The sequence below is a fragment of the Triturus cristatus genome, chromosome 1_2, assembly GCF_964204655.1.
Source record: "Triturus cristatus chromosome 1_2, aTriCri1.1, whole genome shotgun sequence".
Lineage (NCBI taxonomy): Eukaryota > Metazoa > Chordata > Amphibia > Caudata > Salamandridae > Triturus > Triturus cristatus.
The window spans coordinates 92470152-92486215 of record NC_140580.1 but is presented as its reverse complement, the minus strand read 5'-3'; the positions used below and the strand labels follow the sequence as shown (position 1 = coordinate 92486215).

The following is a 16064-nucleotide window of genomic DNA, read 5'->3' as shown; positions in this document are numbered from 1 at the left end:
TTCAGAGTTGCCTCGCAGAGGTAGAACTACGGACTCGATATCTTGTAGACGGAGAGATGCGAGCTGGCGTGGACTGATTCACAAAATGGCTGCCAACAGTTCGCACCTAGGCTCGCAGAGGGAAAGCTGCGGCCCGTGGGCTCGACTCTCAGAGGGAGAGCTACGGGCCATCCGCTCGCAAAGGCACAGCAGCGTACTGGCTCGCAGAGGTAGAGAGCTGCGAGCCGATGCAGCAGTGTACTGGCTCGCAGAGGTAGAGAGCTGCGGGCCGACAGACTGGCTTCCAAAGGCATAGCTGCAAGCTTTTGATGTGGGTAGAGGGAGCGTGAAAGGGGTATCTCACACAGACAGAGCTCCGGTATATTAAACTGCCCCGGGACCTTTGTTTTATTTTCACTCGATGCGAGGCACAAGATGGCTGCTAACACTTCCTGGTTTGAAGTGTTAGCAGCCAATCAGAGGCAAGCTAGTGCTCGGGAGTTAGGCTCCACACAGATATATATATGTTTTTCCTTTAATATCTCAAAAACTACTGAACGGATCTACACCATTTCAACAAAAGCGTGCTTTCTGGACCAAGACCTTTCTCCCTGCCAAATTTGGCGCAATTCCGTTCAGCAGTTTGACCTGTAGCCTTGTCTAAAGTTTCCTATGAAAATCGCATGGAGAAAACACGTTTTGGGACCCCCCCTTTTTTCTCAGCCCCCCTTGACGAATCACCCCCAAACTTTCAAGATAGGAGCTGATCTGAAAAGAGGAACCTTTTGGAAAATTTCGTAAAGATTTGTCAAACGACGCCAAAGCACATCAAAAAATGCTTATCCTATGGAAACTAGGTTCTAACTGCCAGGAGAGAGAGAGAGAGAGCGAGCGAGAGAGAGAGATTATATATATATATATATATATATATATATATATATATATATATATATATATATATATATATATATATATCCAAACGCCAGGGTGTCCCCAAAGAAGCGCTTATATATATACACAGACAGACAGACACATGGGCATAATGCATTTCGGCGAACAGCGCCTTCCTCAGATGCCACTACAAACAGGATACTGCTCCATCCACACTTATAAGTGTCTTGCTGCACTTCCGTTGGTTTGGAGTGCTCAACCCCCCGATCATCTGATGACACGCCCACTGTAGTTTTAGGTGGTGACTACAGTTCCCAGAGTTCACCGTTCCCGGGTAGGTAGTGCGTGGGGGAGGCAAAACAATTCTCAAGCCCAAATGAGTATTTTGTTATTCAGGGCAAAGTTTGATGAATTACAATGGACAGTCCTGGTGTTGAATCAATGTCCTCGGGCCCCCTTTGACGTTCCAGCCTCTGATGCAGATGTACCTTTCCTAGTAGGTTTTGTAGCCATCATGTAAAGGATATCATTTTCAATTTTTCAAATGCCCATGTTCTTCTTAATAAACCACCCTCGTGAATTGGATTATTAGGAACCCTATATAAAAAAGTACATATTGTAGACTGATGACAATGGGGGCTGCGGCAAACAGCAGCTCAAGGGTCACATCTACTGTTTATAAGCTTGTATACCTTTACCATGCAGATGCCTATACTGCGCATGTGTTTACCACACAAGGTACATGTAATGAAAAAAAAATATTTTAATCTTAGATAATTTTTTTATTGGGTGTAATCCCCCCAATCCCGCCTTTTTTATTTATATGTTATTTATAATCCGCCTTTACCCATCCCTAAACCCTAAAATGACCCTTATCACCCTTTTACCACTCTTTACCACTACCCACCCCATAACACTAAAATCACCCTTACCACCATGTACCACTACCTACCCCTAAACTCTAATATTACCCATAACACCCTGTACCACTACCCACCCCATAAACCCTAAATTTAGCATTTCTGTTAACTGATATATACTTACCTTAAATATACTTACCTTGAGTGATCTAGGATGTGCAGTAAAGGCTGTTTGCTGTTTATTATTGCTGTAGGGTGCCATTTTTGTGACACTGATTTACATCCTTGACCATATTATGTGGTTATAGTCACAAGACTACTAGTTACAAAAATAATGTTTTTGCTGGATTTATTTTGCCAATAAATGAATACTCCAATAGCCCTCTTTTTTTTCTTCTTTTTTTTTAACGGAGAGCATTATTTAACTATTTTTGTTTTGCATATGGCAGGGCTGTAGCAAGTGCTTTATATTTGTTTATTAAAAAAAAATATATATATATATACTATAAATATATATTATAATACACACATACACTCTCGCTCTCACACACACTCTCTCGCTCTATATATATATATATTTTTTTTTAACGAAAGTGCCCCAAAGCATTGAAAGCTCACACGACTTACAGAGGTAAACCTTCCAGTTTTATTTGCATGAAGAACAGGCATTAGCCTTCAACTTTACGTGTCCCGACGCGTTTCGAGGCTCCCTGCCTCTTAGTCATGGGTGATTAGCATATGCAGCAGATAACTCCGATATTTCTTTTCACAGCATACTTCATTTAAATACCCCCAGTGGGCTTTGCGCAGTGCGTTAGTGTTTCCTTGTAATGCTGGGACTTGTAGTCCATAATCAGAGTCATTTTTAGGTTTAAAACCCCCAGTGGGCTCCGCTGTTATATGCTTGGATTTAATCCTTTGTTGCCCTTCAGAAGTGCTAATGAATCTGGCACAGTTCCGATTCCAGTCTCCCGAAAGTAGAGGGATGGTGCAGCTTTCCACAGCAGGGCTGCCGTGTGAATAGATTTTAACCAAAGCATTGAAAGCGCACACGACTTACAGAGGAAAACCTTCCGGTTTTATTTGCATGAAGAACAGGCATCAGCTTTCAACTTTACTTGTCCCGACGCGTTTCGAGGCTTCAGTGGATTTACCCTGGAGGAAATTAAGATAGTACACTATTGTCATCTGCAAGAACCTCAAGGGGGAAAGCCACATCACATACAAAGGTGTATATGTTTTATTAAAACAGTAAGTGACTGTTTTATGCTGATCAACATGAATACTGACATGGCCAGAGATGTGCTTTAGTTTCTACTTTTGACTAACCTTAGCTTCTTAAATTTTGCACTTCTTGAACTAAAATCTGGCTATATTTGTTCTTTCTGTGTGTTTTGTTACCTATCTGAAATGGTTATTTTTAGATCAGGCCTTCCAGACAGCACATGTTGTCTCGTTGTAAAAGATTTATTGTGGGCTTTCCAAGAACATACAGGTTTACGGAACCCGTCCATTGCTTACAATTAGTTTCTTTCCTGTCACTTTCATTTGCCTTCTTATTTGATATATTTTTTCAGTCTTATGTTTGTTCCTGCCGTAAAGCATAGCCTCTTTAGTCCTATCTTTGATTGTCTGGCTTCTGTGCGTCCTCTGCTCACTTTTAGGGAACTACTTTTTTTCTGCGTAAGGACTTCACAAGAGTGCATGTGAATTCCAGCTGTCTCCCTCAGGTGCTTTCATCCCCACTCACTCTGTTCCTAAGTACTTCTCTCCCTCCACCCTCACTTGTGATTTTCTCTCGCCCTTGTGCTTCTGCCCCCATAATAAACATTACTCTCCTTCCTCCATGTTTTCTCCTACTTATTGCCTCTTTCCACCCGCCGTATGGCTTCAACCCTGCCCACCTCTGCAGCCAGATCATCCATTATTTAATTGTTATTCTTTTAATTGCTTCATGCTCCATTTTAATTTTAAAATCGCGCTTTCATGATACGTTTTAAATCACTTACTGGTACATAACTGATCTGTAAATAAAAAGACAAAAAGTGCACTTTGTAAGTGTGTGCATCTCAACATCAGGTCTTTATTTCCGGCCTGGTGCACAACAGCTGCGATGCTGTTCAAAATGGCAAAAAACATTAACAAAGCCAATAGTTGTAATAGGCATGACCTGTTGACGTTGCCAATGCTGGTTTACATGGTGTAAATTAGATTTTTGTTGGCATTCCCCCAGCAATAAGAGAGCCTTCCAAATTCTAGGAATACAACATGAGTAGGTTGGGAATTGCCACTTCATCAGAAAGCCTGCTCTCTAGATTTAAGTTGTTCTGTCTGGTTCTCGCAAGTCTCCTCTAAGTTTCTTGTGACCAAGATCATAGAACATACAATACACATATTCCAAATGAAGAGATAAACATAAAACCAGTGTTCCACTTTGTTTTTCATCATATTTTCAAGAAAGTGACCTCTATTGAAGCTGTTTTGTAATTTAGCTGTTTGTCTTCTGCTAGGATTATCGTGTGAAATTTTTCTTGACCTTCCTACGTAAATCTGTAAATCTGGCTTGAAACCAATTATGTGTGCCTGCCAGTGCCATTAATGCAGGTTATGTGTCTCTGTTTTACCTTTTTTATGTCTTCTTCACAGATTGACAGCTCCCTGACCAGATGAGGAGAGTAGGATCTGCTTCTTATAGTTACCCCCACTTTTTGCTGATGTTTCACGTTTTTCGACTATATTGACTGGGATCCTGCTATCCAGGACCCCAGTCTAGCTGCTTTCTCCTCTAAATTGATTGCATGTAGTTTAGGTACACTCCAGATGGATTCTGGGGTACCCTTATAAGTCCCTAGTATATGGTATACTATGTACCCAGGGCATAGGTACCTCAGAGGCCTCCCAGGGGCTGCAGCATGTATTGTGCCACCCCTGAGAGACCATTCAAAATGACACCACAGGTCTGCTACAGCAGCCCACAGGCTTTAGCATGCACCCCTTACTTTAGATATAGGTTCACTATATCTATTCTAAATCACTGCACATATAAACCCCTATGACAGGCCTTATCAATCCTGAAGGCAGGGTGCTGGGTTGTATGTGAGAGGGTGCACCTGCATGAGCAGATCCCCACTGCAGCCTTCGTGACCACCTCCCATACAGGATTTAGTGTATTGGGGTTGGGTGGGTGCACTCTGAGAGTGCTTTGAAGTCTGCACTGGGGGCACATTTGATGACCCTGTGCATAGTCCAGCTCAAACCGGTTGCAGGAGCCATTTGCTCCTGCTCTGGCGCGAAACTGGATAAAGGACATGGGTGTAGCCACCCCTCTGTCCTGACCCTCCCATAGGCGGGTCCCCAGTGTTTGTCCCACTCCTTCCTTGGGTATAAAGTAGGAATCCCTGACTACAGGATTTTAGATTTTACCTGGACTAAACTGTGCTACCGAAACCAAGTACTTCGACAATCTGCACGACGCTGGATGACTGAAGAATCTCCCTTGGAGTAAAGGAGTTACTCCCCTGCAAGGCAGGCACCTAAACGCATCTGACCAGTTTGCATCTCCCGAGCTCCTGAGGACTCCGAAGATTTCTGCAACACAGGAGCTGGATTCCCGAGGTCTCTGTGGTTGATCTGTGCTCTCAGCAATTCTGAGGCCTGTATCTCTCGTGGGAACAGTGCAACCCGAACCCCTGTGCACCACGTACTTTTGCAACAGCATATGCTTTTTGGCGACCCCTGAGGCTGTGCTTTGGGCTGCTTGTAGTCCTGACCCCGAGCAGTATTTCCACCTAAGATTTCCAGCCTACTCCTCACAAGTGTTCCGTAGCCTGGTATTTCGTGATTCAGTTCGAGGTCCCTTCGCGATCCCTGGTCCGTTGGACTGTGGGTCCCTGTGAAGGTAAGTTTGACTTTCGGTGTGCTTTACTGGTTGTTCCAGACGTGCCCTGACTCTCCATAGCTTGGAGAGTCCCCAGGACCTTGCTGGTCCTCACCAAAGCATCTTTCCTCTACCCGCATGGGTTGCAGTTGCCAAGGCTTGTTGGTGTTCAATCCGGACACTGACCCCCCAGCACTCGACATCCTTCGTGGGACAGCTCACCTCCGGACTTTGGTGGTGGTCGTCGTCCCCTGGTCCCCGTGGCTGCAGAGCCAAGCTTCACCTCTTCTCACCGGAAACGCCCGATATCGGTGGGCATTCGTCTATCATGCCCCTGGTCGCTGTGAAGTGACCCAGGCTCTGTTCCCTCTGCTTTCAGGTTCTTGTCACCTCGGATCCAGGCTTGGATCACATCGAACACTTCATCTTCCCGGCAGCAGCACTTTTCCGCATCACGCCATTGAAAACGACGAAGGTTTCCGACATCACTTGACCCCTATGCACCTGGCTCCTCTGGGATAGGTAACACGGGTATCTCGGTAGTCTTGAGAGTGCTGGCCTTAGAACCTTCTATGTTCAACTGGGTTTGCTTAAAGTCCTCTCCAAAGTGTCCTTTATCTTTTAAATTCCAACTGCGCCTTTCTCATAGGATTGTACGGAGTTCGCGCCTGTGTTCACACACTGCACCCGTCCTCCGTGGGTCCCCTGTTTCACTACCTTGGGTGGTTCCTTGGGGTTCCAGCAATTCTATGTACTCTAGGCACTGTGTCTAGTCAAGTCATGGTTGTTATACCACTTTCTTAGTATATGGTTTGGTCTCCTCCTGGAACCCACTGTGTATTGTGCTATTTACTGTCGTTCTAGTGATTTCATATTGTGTGCTTTGTTCCATCATCTCATAAAGAAGTTAGTAGAGAGTGTTTAGTAATAAATACATATATTTTATATATTCCTTGTGTGGTTCTCCTTTCATTTGGTCATTCAGGAGGTTCTTATCTGGAAAAACAAGCTGCTTTAAATTCCTTCGAGACTTAGCCTGAAGGCTGCTCTCCATAGCTACCACTAGGATAGCTTTCAATAAAAGTTGTCTTTAACCTAATCATCAATAAGAGTTGTTTGGACTGGTACAAGGTGCCCACTTTAATTTGTGGTCAGCATATACCAGGCCAACTTCTCACAACAACTCTTTTTAGGTCTCGCCTGCGAATTTAGCGCATGCGCTGCTTTGCCTCGGCGAGATCGAGAGTCGTTGCTTCTGTGTCCGGGGCCTATGGAAGCGGGATTGGTGTCCGCTCTGTCGGCATTAGGCCCCACCCACCCTGCCTGCATATTTTGCAAGTGTTGCTCGTTCTAAGTAGTTTCGACTGTGCTTGCCTGGAAGTGTGAATGTTCATCTGCCGATCCTGGGTGAATTTGGATAATTTTTTCTCGTTGTTGAAATGCCAAAAATAAGCTGTCCCCCTAGGCAGATTTCACCATAATTAACAGCCGTCACACGACTAAGAGCGGCGACCCGCCCTGACTCCTCGCAGACGGCTGCACTCGCCTCTGAACGTGGGGGCTGTATTTGTCTTGACACTGCCAGAACACCATGGGTAGCGTGACCAAATGCTCGCCAGTCTTGCAATCGGCCTGGTTGAAAATTTATGTTCAAAAGACTTGAACATTTGAGTAAGCACTGACACTAAAAATCACGACATTTCACTGCGCACGCGTTTTACAGATAGTTGGCTTTAAGAGACATCACACGTCAAAATCTCCCTTGCGTCTCGCTGCATCTCAAAAAAGTTACATTGAAAGTAATTGTCGGCAAGCAGCATTGTCCAAATTATTAATTTGTTTTTATTACTTATGTTCTTCGGATATGTCTGTATTATAATAATGTTAAAACGGGTAGAAGTGGAACTGTGAAACGGAACACAATCGTAGAAACAAAACTTACATTTGTCAAAACTGTAACTGCGGAAGTTTGCATGATACAGTTTTTACTGCCCAGCTAAGCACTATTAAAATTACCAATTGCAAAACTGACCTTTGCCTGCCGTGGTGAATGTCGCTCTCTGAATTCTAAGATGGCTCCACTGTTAGACCAAGAGCTGCCATTTGCAAACCGCTTCAACCCACCCCTCTTTCGCTACTTGAGATACACTTGTATGGAAATATTACTCGCACAGACTTATGGGCACCCCGAGATAAGCAGTTTTGCAGAACTTCTTTCATGATGACTGATAACAATAGAACTAAATTGCCATGCTTTTTTAGACTGCAGATTAACAATGGAAATTACTGTTCACTATCAATAGCTCGCACTATGTTTCTTAAGATTGCTTTACTTAAAGTTGTTTAAGCTTCATTTGAATGAATATCGTCAGTGAGGTTGATCCTTACCTGTTACTCCTCCAGGAGAAACAGAATATGATGATAGGAGCGAGATGAAGTCATGATTACTGTCTTTAGTTTTCCTGTCTGATTCACACTGGGGATCATAGTTAATGATTAACGTCAGTAAGTTTTCAACGTTAACTGCAATGATATTAGGAAAGATTTTTCGAGTAACAGTAATATGAGGTCGGAGATTGTTGGGAATCGAAGGTACTGTATGTAGAGGTTATTTTATTGAACTTTCAGTTAGTTATGGTTGTAAACTTGATTTAGCCGATCTTATCAAGCAGTTTAGGATTTAGCGTTGATTTTGATGCAACGTCTATACGTTGATCAAATTAATTTCTCTGTTCCTCAGAAGTGAAGGTGACCTTGTTTACTGTAACCGCCGCATATGTGAAGCGCTCCAATACTTTGGGGCTGAGTTTGCGATATTTGACACTGCACAATAAACAAGCATTTGCAATGCAATCGATCTTGCATTTTTTTAGTTAGAGCTATTGGCGCTGTAAATGTCTTTTATTTAAGTGTTTTGGTTTGGAGTGTAGTGGATGTATGAATATAGACACGTCATTGAGGATGATCCTTACCTATTACTCCTCTGGGAGGAACAGAACATGATGATAGGAGAGACATGAGTCCAGGATTATTCTCTCAAGTCCTAAGGTGAATAACAACCTCCTTAGGATCCTTATCTGGTTATCACTGAAGATCAGAAAATAAAAGTCAACAATAGAAAAGTGGGCACGTTATTAGATTAGTGTGTACATTATTAAACCAGTTCTTTACAGTTAAAAAAAAGTAAGGCGTCAGGTGAAAATCTCATCGCAAAATTGTTTCTAAGCCGTGCGTCTCTGACATAGGACAAGAATGTCTCTAAATAAAAGCAATTCGTTATCCCAGTACAATTTCTCCATAGTCAAGGTACTGTTTTCACAGTCCTTTTTAGGTCGAGCCTGGGCATCGAATGAGCTGATCTGCGAGGCATGCTGTATTGAGGTTAGGAATAGAAGCTCCACCCATTTCACACCCATCTTTTCAATTGGCTCCTGTTACTGTCCTTGCGAAATCATTGCTTTTCATTTGTAAATAGGGTTAATAGTCCCTCCTTGGTATCACCTTGTCTGCACTGATAACCTTCCATAACGACTGGACTTTTTACTTGTGTCGTTACACAGTCTGCTTTATAAGTCGGTAAGCACTATTATCTTTAATGATCTTGCCAGATTGCACCAACGATATCGCAGCACGGCACACGCTTTTAGTTATGTATTTATTTAAAGTACAGTGTGGTCCGCTTTATAGCGGCCATGCTTATTTAATTATTTCATTTACGGCGCGGCCCCCTTTCAAATTAGGGACCGCGCTTATTTATTTAATTAATTAACGGGGCCAGCCGCTTTCACATTAGCAGCCGCGCTTATTTAATTATTTATTTTAAATCGCGGGCCGCTTTCACATTAGCGGACGAGCTTATTTATTCAATTAAGAGCGCGGGCTTCTTTCACTTTAGCGGCCGCGCTACAGAAATTTCTAAATTATTATTATTTTTTATTTTACACTTTGGGTGAAAGCGCCCCATACGTGCTTTCACTCTGATGTTGGCCGCTCTCCTTTCTTTATACGCTGCTCACTGTAACCTGAATACGGGAGCAGTGTCAACAGGAAGGGGCGCGGACACCATTAAAGTGGTCTCGCATTTGCTAGAGTTTGAGCTAAAGGTATTAAAAATAATGCTTTTTATATATGTGTTGCTTTTAAAAACACATAAATAAAAGGCAGTCTGGCATATGCATGAAAGCTTTTTGCGATCGCAAACGGTGCGATTCGCAAAAATCTGCCGTTTGCGATGCATCAATGGTCTAGGCCCTCGCAATTTGAGAATTCACATTTAATTGGGAGTTCTCAAATTGCGATTGCATGTAAGGAATCACATTTTGCGATTCCTTACATGCAATGCAAGAACCACTTTGAAGTAGCAATTTCGCTACTAGGGGGCGCAAATTACCATGAAGTTGAACTTCATGGTAATTTGCAAAAACTTTGAAAAATGCCCTAAAGAGCATTTTTCAAAGTTGTAGGTTACACACACACGTCCTTGGGACATGTGTGTGCGCAACATTTGTGCCCAGATCAATTTCAGGGGTGCAACAGGGTGTCCTTTTGACACCATTGCACCTGCATGAGAAATTTGCGAGTACCAATTGGTACTCGCAAATTGCGCTTGCAATTTCCCATAATTTCTATGGGCCTGCAGGCCCATAGGAATGAATGAGAAGCTATTCCTTATTTGCGGCTCGCTATTTGCGAGTCACAAATAAGGAATGTGTAGGAATCGCTATTATTATAGCGATTCCTACATGCATAGGATTTTGCGAGTCCTTAATTGCGAATCCTTAATATTCGCAATTAAGGACCCGCAAAATCCTATCTTGATACATATGCCTGATTGTCATTTACAATGCCAATAGCTTAAACGCTCAAAAAATGCGAGACCTATTGCATTGAAAATGCTTGTTTACATAGTTGCTTTGTAGCCAATTTATTAACATAATGGGAATGCTCTATCCTTCGGTGTGCCTTACCTCACTCAGTTAACTTCTTGTCTGTACTGGACTGGATTCCCACTCATTCTCATCTTGATCTTCTTGGGGCTTCTCTTGAATCCATCCAGTTGGATTATTGTGTCTGGTGTTTGATTAGTTTGGATAGGTTATTCCCAAAATACCCTCTGCTTGAAGCATACCCCATTATAATTTGGGATCTGGCGGCAGAGTCCTAAGCACTGCAGCAGCGCAGGCATTTTACCTAACATGCCCCTCAAGCAGCTTGCGGCCACAGCATCTGCGAATGGTGGCTTCTTGCAGCTATACATTTGAACCCCAGAAGAAATGTACAAATCAACAAGGACTCCTGGGGACTATTAAAACAAAAATGAGTTGTAATCATTAGACTGTGGCATCTGACACTTATTACAGCATTAAGCGAAAATGAATATCAGCAAAAAATCCAAATAAAAATATGCACTGTAACAAAGAGAGATCTGCTTAAGTTGCCATGTCTTAAATTGGGTGTGCGCATCAAGGAGCAACAGTCCCAGTCCATAAAAGAAGAGATGTTCAGCATCGTCCTCCAGACTTCATTTAGTCAATATGCAGCTGCTTTCTAGGAATGTTGCTTTGAGATCAGAAGACAAATAAGTGTTGTTTCCATTACCTCATCATTAACAGATTGTTGCTGTGACTTTCAAGACCCTATGAGTAATTTCAACAAAGCAACATTTTTTTTCCAAACAACTAATACTGTTAAGATGATGAACAGAGGCCTGTCCCCAACTGAGTTGTCGGCCCACACTAAATTTGTTTGGAGTTACCGGTGCTTTAGGTGCTGCAAAGTGGCGGAATCCTAGCTGCTTTCCTTTCCCTTTCCCAGTAACCCTCACTGCCCTATAGGTCTTGGGAAAGATCTGGCCACAGGCAGGTTTGCGACTGAAAATGAATTTAGTGATTCAGTTTTCAAATCTTGTCACTGTTAATAGATAATAAATAAAACTGCGATGGTGATATTGTGCTTCCGGTAGCATCATCTTCTGGCACAAAACATTCATCCTTCCCGGGTGGCCAGAAACATCCAGCTCTCTACATTCTTCATTCCACTTTCAGCACAGCACTAATGCCTTGTTTCCGGTTCTGCGCATTCATGACTAGTGGGCAGACATCTCCAACTGATTATTATTTATTTTTTTAGACCTTCATTTAACTCGGAGGCGATCGCTTCTGTTATCACTAAATAGTTGTTCTACCTGGTGGCTATCGGTATCTGTCATTCCCTCTTCTCTGGTAACTGTTCAGTTTAGCACATTTACAGATGCTTTCCGATTTGGTGGGCATCCACTTCTGGCACCCTCCATCCTCCAGTTACTCTGATATGTATTTCTGAGTAGTTTCATCACTTGGAGAACTAGTTCTTCTAAACCAGGGCGGCCCATATTTGGTGCATTAGCTTCGAGGTGCAATTCACTCTTTCACCTCGACCAGCTGAATATGTGTGGCAGTTTCATGGTTACGAAGGCTGGAGGGCCCACGGTGGTCCATAAGCCCATTATTGTGACTTCAGGTGGACCTCAGGCCCTGTGTTGCATCCCTCTCGGCTAGTACTTCTGGGCAGTGTCATTGGCTGCCTTGGATGACCTTGTGTGTGGTAGCAGTGTCTTCTACCTGCGACAGCCAGATAGCATTAGATGCATGTTGGTGGAGTGATTATGTTTTTAGACAAGAGAGGGATGCTTTGGAAATAGCTGTATATAGCAGAAAGTGAGTTCCAACCATGAGCCAGGGGGTTACAAATGATTCTCAGCTTCCGGCTGGTGGGGTCTTGCCTCTGAGGAACTTTTGCTGCACGACTGCAAGGAGGGGGGGAGGCGGGGGGGGAGATGTAACAGCGGCTCAATTCAGGGAGAGCCTGTCAGGATCCCTGGATACCATCAAAGGAGGGGAGTGGCCTGACTCACTAGGGCTGCTGTAGGGGCACCCTATGAAGGCTCCTGTCTCCGTTTACCTCCAGCTCTTCTACCCCCGTTGGATATGGGTGGGGGTATTGACCACGAAGAATTAATGTGGATGCGTTTTGTATGTTTAGTCGTTACCTGCTAGAGGTAATGTGTGAGTCATGTCAGCCTTTCTATCGCAGTGCTATCCTGACAAGTGTACGACTTGTAGGTGCCATGAGGCAGGGGCACGGTTGGACATGAAAAGGCAATGGTGCAACTAAAGAGCGTGTGGGAGATCCTTTTCACTGCTGAGAGATATGAGGGAGTGGTAGTTGGACAGGGTTAAAATATGAAGACATAAATAGAAAAGGCATTTTAGACTCTGGCATTTGTGAACTATGGGAGGCTTAAAGATGTGCTTCAGATCTCAAAGTAGCCAAATGTCTTTTGCTGATCCCTCCATTTTTTAAAGCACTTCCGGCAATAAGGCTGATGGAAATACTCACATTATTTTCCACGCAGCTTCCGACGCTTTTCTTAAATTAAACTCCGTCCGCCATTCTTTGCTTACAATTCCAGACTCATCGTTTTCATTTAGGATCTGGGGGCCAATGATGACCAATTGCATCACAGGGAATATAGGCGCCCCCAACCCTATACATGAAAAGGGCATTGCTATGGATTTTCTGTATTATTACATGGAGTTCAACATTTTGTCTTTACTATTTTACTGAGAATATTTACAAAGGGAGGACCTGGCGCTAGTTGCAGCTGAGCACAGTTCAGTACATACTAAATGAAATAGGTACTAAACAGGTTCGATTACATAGTGCATTCAGGGAGGACATGATTAAGACTACATTATAAATAGTGGGTGATGTTATTCGTCCATATGGTCATGGAATTCAATAAATATGACAGGTATCCCTTCATCGCATGTGTAAATATAGCAACAACGGTGACAGAGAAATGAGTTGCACAGGTAAATGAGAAGTATTTTGTTGAAAGTTCGGTGTTGTCAGTTCTCTCTACAGCATGCCTACTGTTTGCTTTTCAGACCCTGTCTGGTGCCCATACCTCCTGGTCCCAAGAGCTTCTTTGGCGATGAAGGCCTTCCTTCTACACCAGCCCTGGAGCGAGAAACATTCTCTTGATATTACACACATGTAAGTTGTACGTTTTGTAAATATCTTTAAACCTAAAAAAGCGGGTAGCTTCTACCCAACCTCCTCTTTGTTGATGTTCTTCTGGTTTCTGGGCTCTCCATCTCCCTTCATACAACATACTTTGGGGGCCTCATTTCCTCCTTTGGTTCGTTTACAATCTTTATGCTGAACTCAGACATTCTTCTGCCTCCCATACTTCTCACCTCACCTTCAAGTCAAGAGAACCGCCTTGTGGTCTGTCATGCACAATTATTCCAATCTTGAATTCATCAAACCCTGCCCATAAACCCTCGGACTGCCTTCACACTCAATCCCCTTCTGCTGGTGTTCTATATCACAACCGAGTTCACACACCTCGCACGTTGCTTCATAACACTACAGGGGACAGGCAGTGTCATTCTGCTTTCAGTCCCAAATCACCACGCTGGTGCATCTTTGAGAATTAGGGTTTTTGGATCATTGGGCCTCTTTCCATCAGTCTTATTAACCACAGTCGAGCCATGCTGCCCTAAAAACACACTTAACGGAGGAAGAAAATCAGCCATCTTGTCCCTCCCTCCCCCTTAAAAGATAGTACTCTTCGGAACGTCCAGTCCTGGCATGACGCGTCTTCAAAAAGTGTATTTACTGTACATATGTCTTGCCTCAAATACCATATATACCTCATGACTTGCACTTGTTTCACTTATCAATTCATATTGTGTTTAAATACATCTGAAAGAGACACTTTGGTGATAGATTCCTTACCTTAGAATATCCCCAGGCCTCAGACTGGTTCCAGAAAGTTTTCGGCAGCAGTACCCCTGCGCGTCGGTAGGCGTCGTCGTACAGCTCCGCGTACGTCGCTGGCGTCGTAGCCGCCGAGATGACGTCGTTGGAGCTACTTAGAAGCGCCCACGCACACTGACATCAGTTCTTTCTTTTTCCGCGCAGCAGCGCAGATGCGAGAGAGAGCGGTACCCCTAGTTAAAAGTTTAACTTGGTTTCTGACAACTTATTTTTTCGTGTGCTTGACTCCTGGTGCAATAGAGATGCCCGGGTTTAAGTCCTGTAGGGCATGCTGTCGCAACATGTCGGTGACGGACCCTCACGACTTGTGTCTCTTCTGCTTGGGGCATGCCCCTGACCCCGAGGCATGCCCCAATTGCCGGGCCATGGTGTCGAAAGCTTTGCGGGAGCGTTCCCGAAAGTTGTTGGAGGTCCGGCAATAGGTTCCGCGCCCATCATGGTCCCGATCCCGTGGGAGGTCAAGGGACCGGTCGCGGAGCCATCAGCATTGCTCGTCGAAATCGGGGATAGGTAAGTCTCGGCGCCATAAAAAGTCGAAGAAGTGTCGTCGCTCTTCTATCCTTCAACGGTCATGGTACGCGGTGGGGGCGCGGGCGGTAACTCCCACGTGCCTCCGTTAGAGCCCCCGTCGTTGCCTGTGGCCTCCCCTCCCTTTCCGGGGCCGCATGTGACTTCGGACGAGGTGCAGGCCTTTATGTCGGCCTTACGCCATTTGTTTACCACGCCAGGTCCCTCCGGAACGCCTTCGGGCCCCGCAGATCCGTCGGAAGGGTTTGCCGCCGCCTCTGGCCTCGGCTACGCCGACATCATACCCTGTGGCGCCCTCGGCTCCGGCCGGGTGCCGGCACCGGCCCTGGATACGGCGCCGGGCGCGACCTGGGACTGTTATCTTACCCTCCCATTCCATTTCTTGGAGGAGAGTGTATCCCGTTTCCCAGGGCACCTCGTCCTTACCGGTCCCTTCAACAACCAGTGGACGAAGGGGAATACTGGGAGGGGTCTGAGGACCCTCTTGCAGCTCAATGTGAGGATGAGCCTGAGTGGGAAGGCGATGTGGAAGGTCCAGTGGATCTGGATTTCTCTCCACACCCTGGCACTCTGTCCCCTTCTTCCGTGGCCATAGAAGAGGTTGGGACTTTTTCGGTGGTTTTACTTCAGGCTGCTCATGTTCGTAACCTCGAGCTCCCTTCTGTTCCTATCAGGACCAATCTCCTGACTGAGGTCCTGCAGCCGCAGTCCTCTTCTGCGGAGCCGTTACTGCCCTTCAATGAAGCGCTTACTGATATCCTGTTAGGCACCTGGATTAAACCTAACGCAGAAGTCCCTGTAGACAAGGGTGTTGCGCGCTGCCATCGCCCGGCGCCGGGCAACCCCAGCTTTCTCACACAACACCCGACGCCTGAGAGTCTGGTTGTCCAGGCTTCTGCCTCGCCGAGTGGGTTCCCTTCTTCTCCTCCGGACAAGGATTCTAGGAAACTGGAGCAATTTGGGAAAAAGATTTTCACATCTGCCAGCTCTGGGTTGCGGACTGTGAATACTGCGTGCCTGCTAGGCCACTATTCCCATTCTGTGTGGGACATTGTGGCACAGGTGCTACCTCAGTGCCCTGTGGAAGCACGGGCGGTTCTCTC

General features: G+C 44.9%; 1 protein-coding gene, 1 non-coding gene and 1 pseudogene across 3 annotated transcripts in view; all 3 read left to right on the top strand.

The window, feature by feature from the left end:
- Positions 1 to 16064, top strand: part of WDR11 (WD repeat domain 11) — a 671833-nt gene that overhangs the window by 514848 nt on the left and 140921 nt on the right. For both annotated transcript variants that reach the window (XM_085602786.1, XM_085602777.1), the window contains exon 20: positions 13536 to 13644. In XM_085602786.1, coding sequence (XP_085458912.1) covers positions 13536 to 13644 — 109 coding nt within the window. The remainder of the gene's footprint in view (positions 1 to 13535; positions 13645 to 16064) is intronic.
- LOC146866878 (U8 small nucleolar RNA) lies at positions 7973 to 8078 on the top strand (annotated as a pseudogene).
- On the top strand, positions 8557 to 8689 carry LOC146866877 (U8 small nucleolar RNA). The gene has a single exon (XR_014968670.1). It is a non-coding gene; the product is annotated as a U8 small nucleolar RNA (small nucleolar RNA).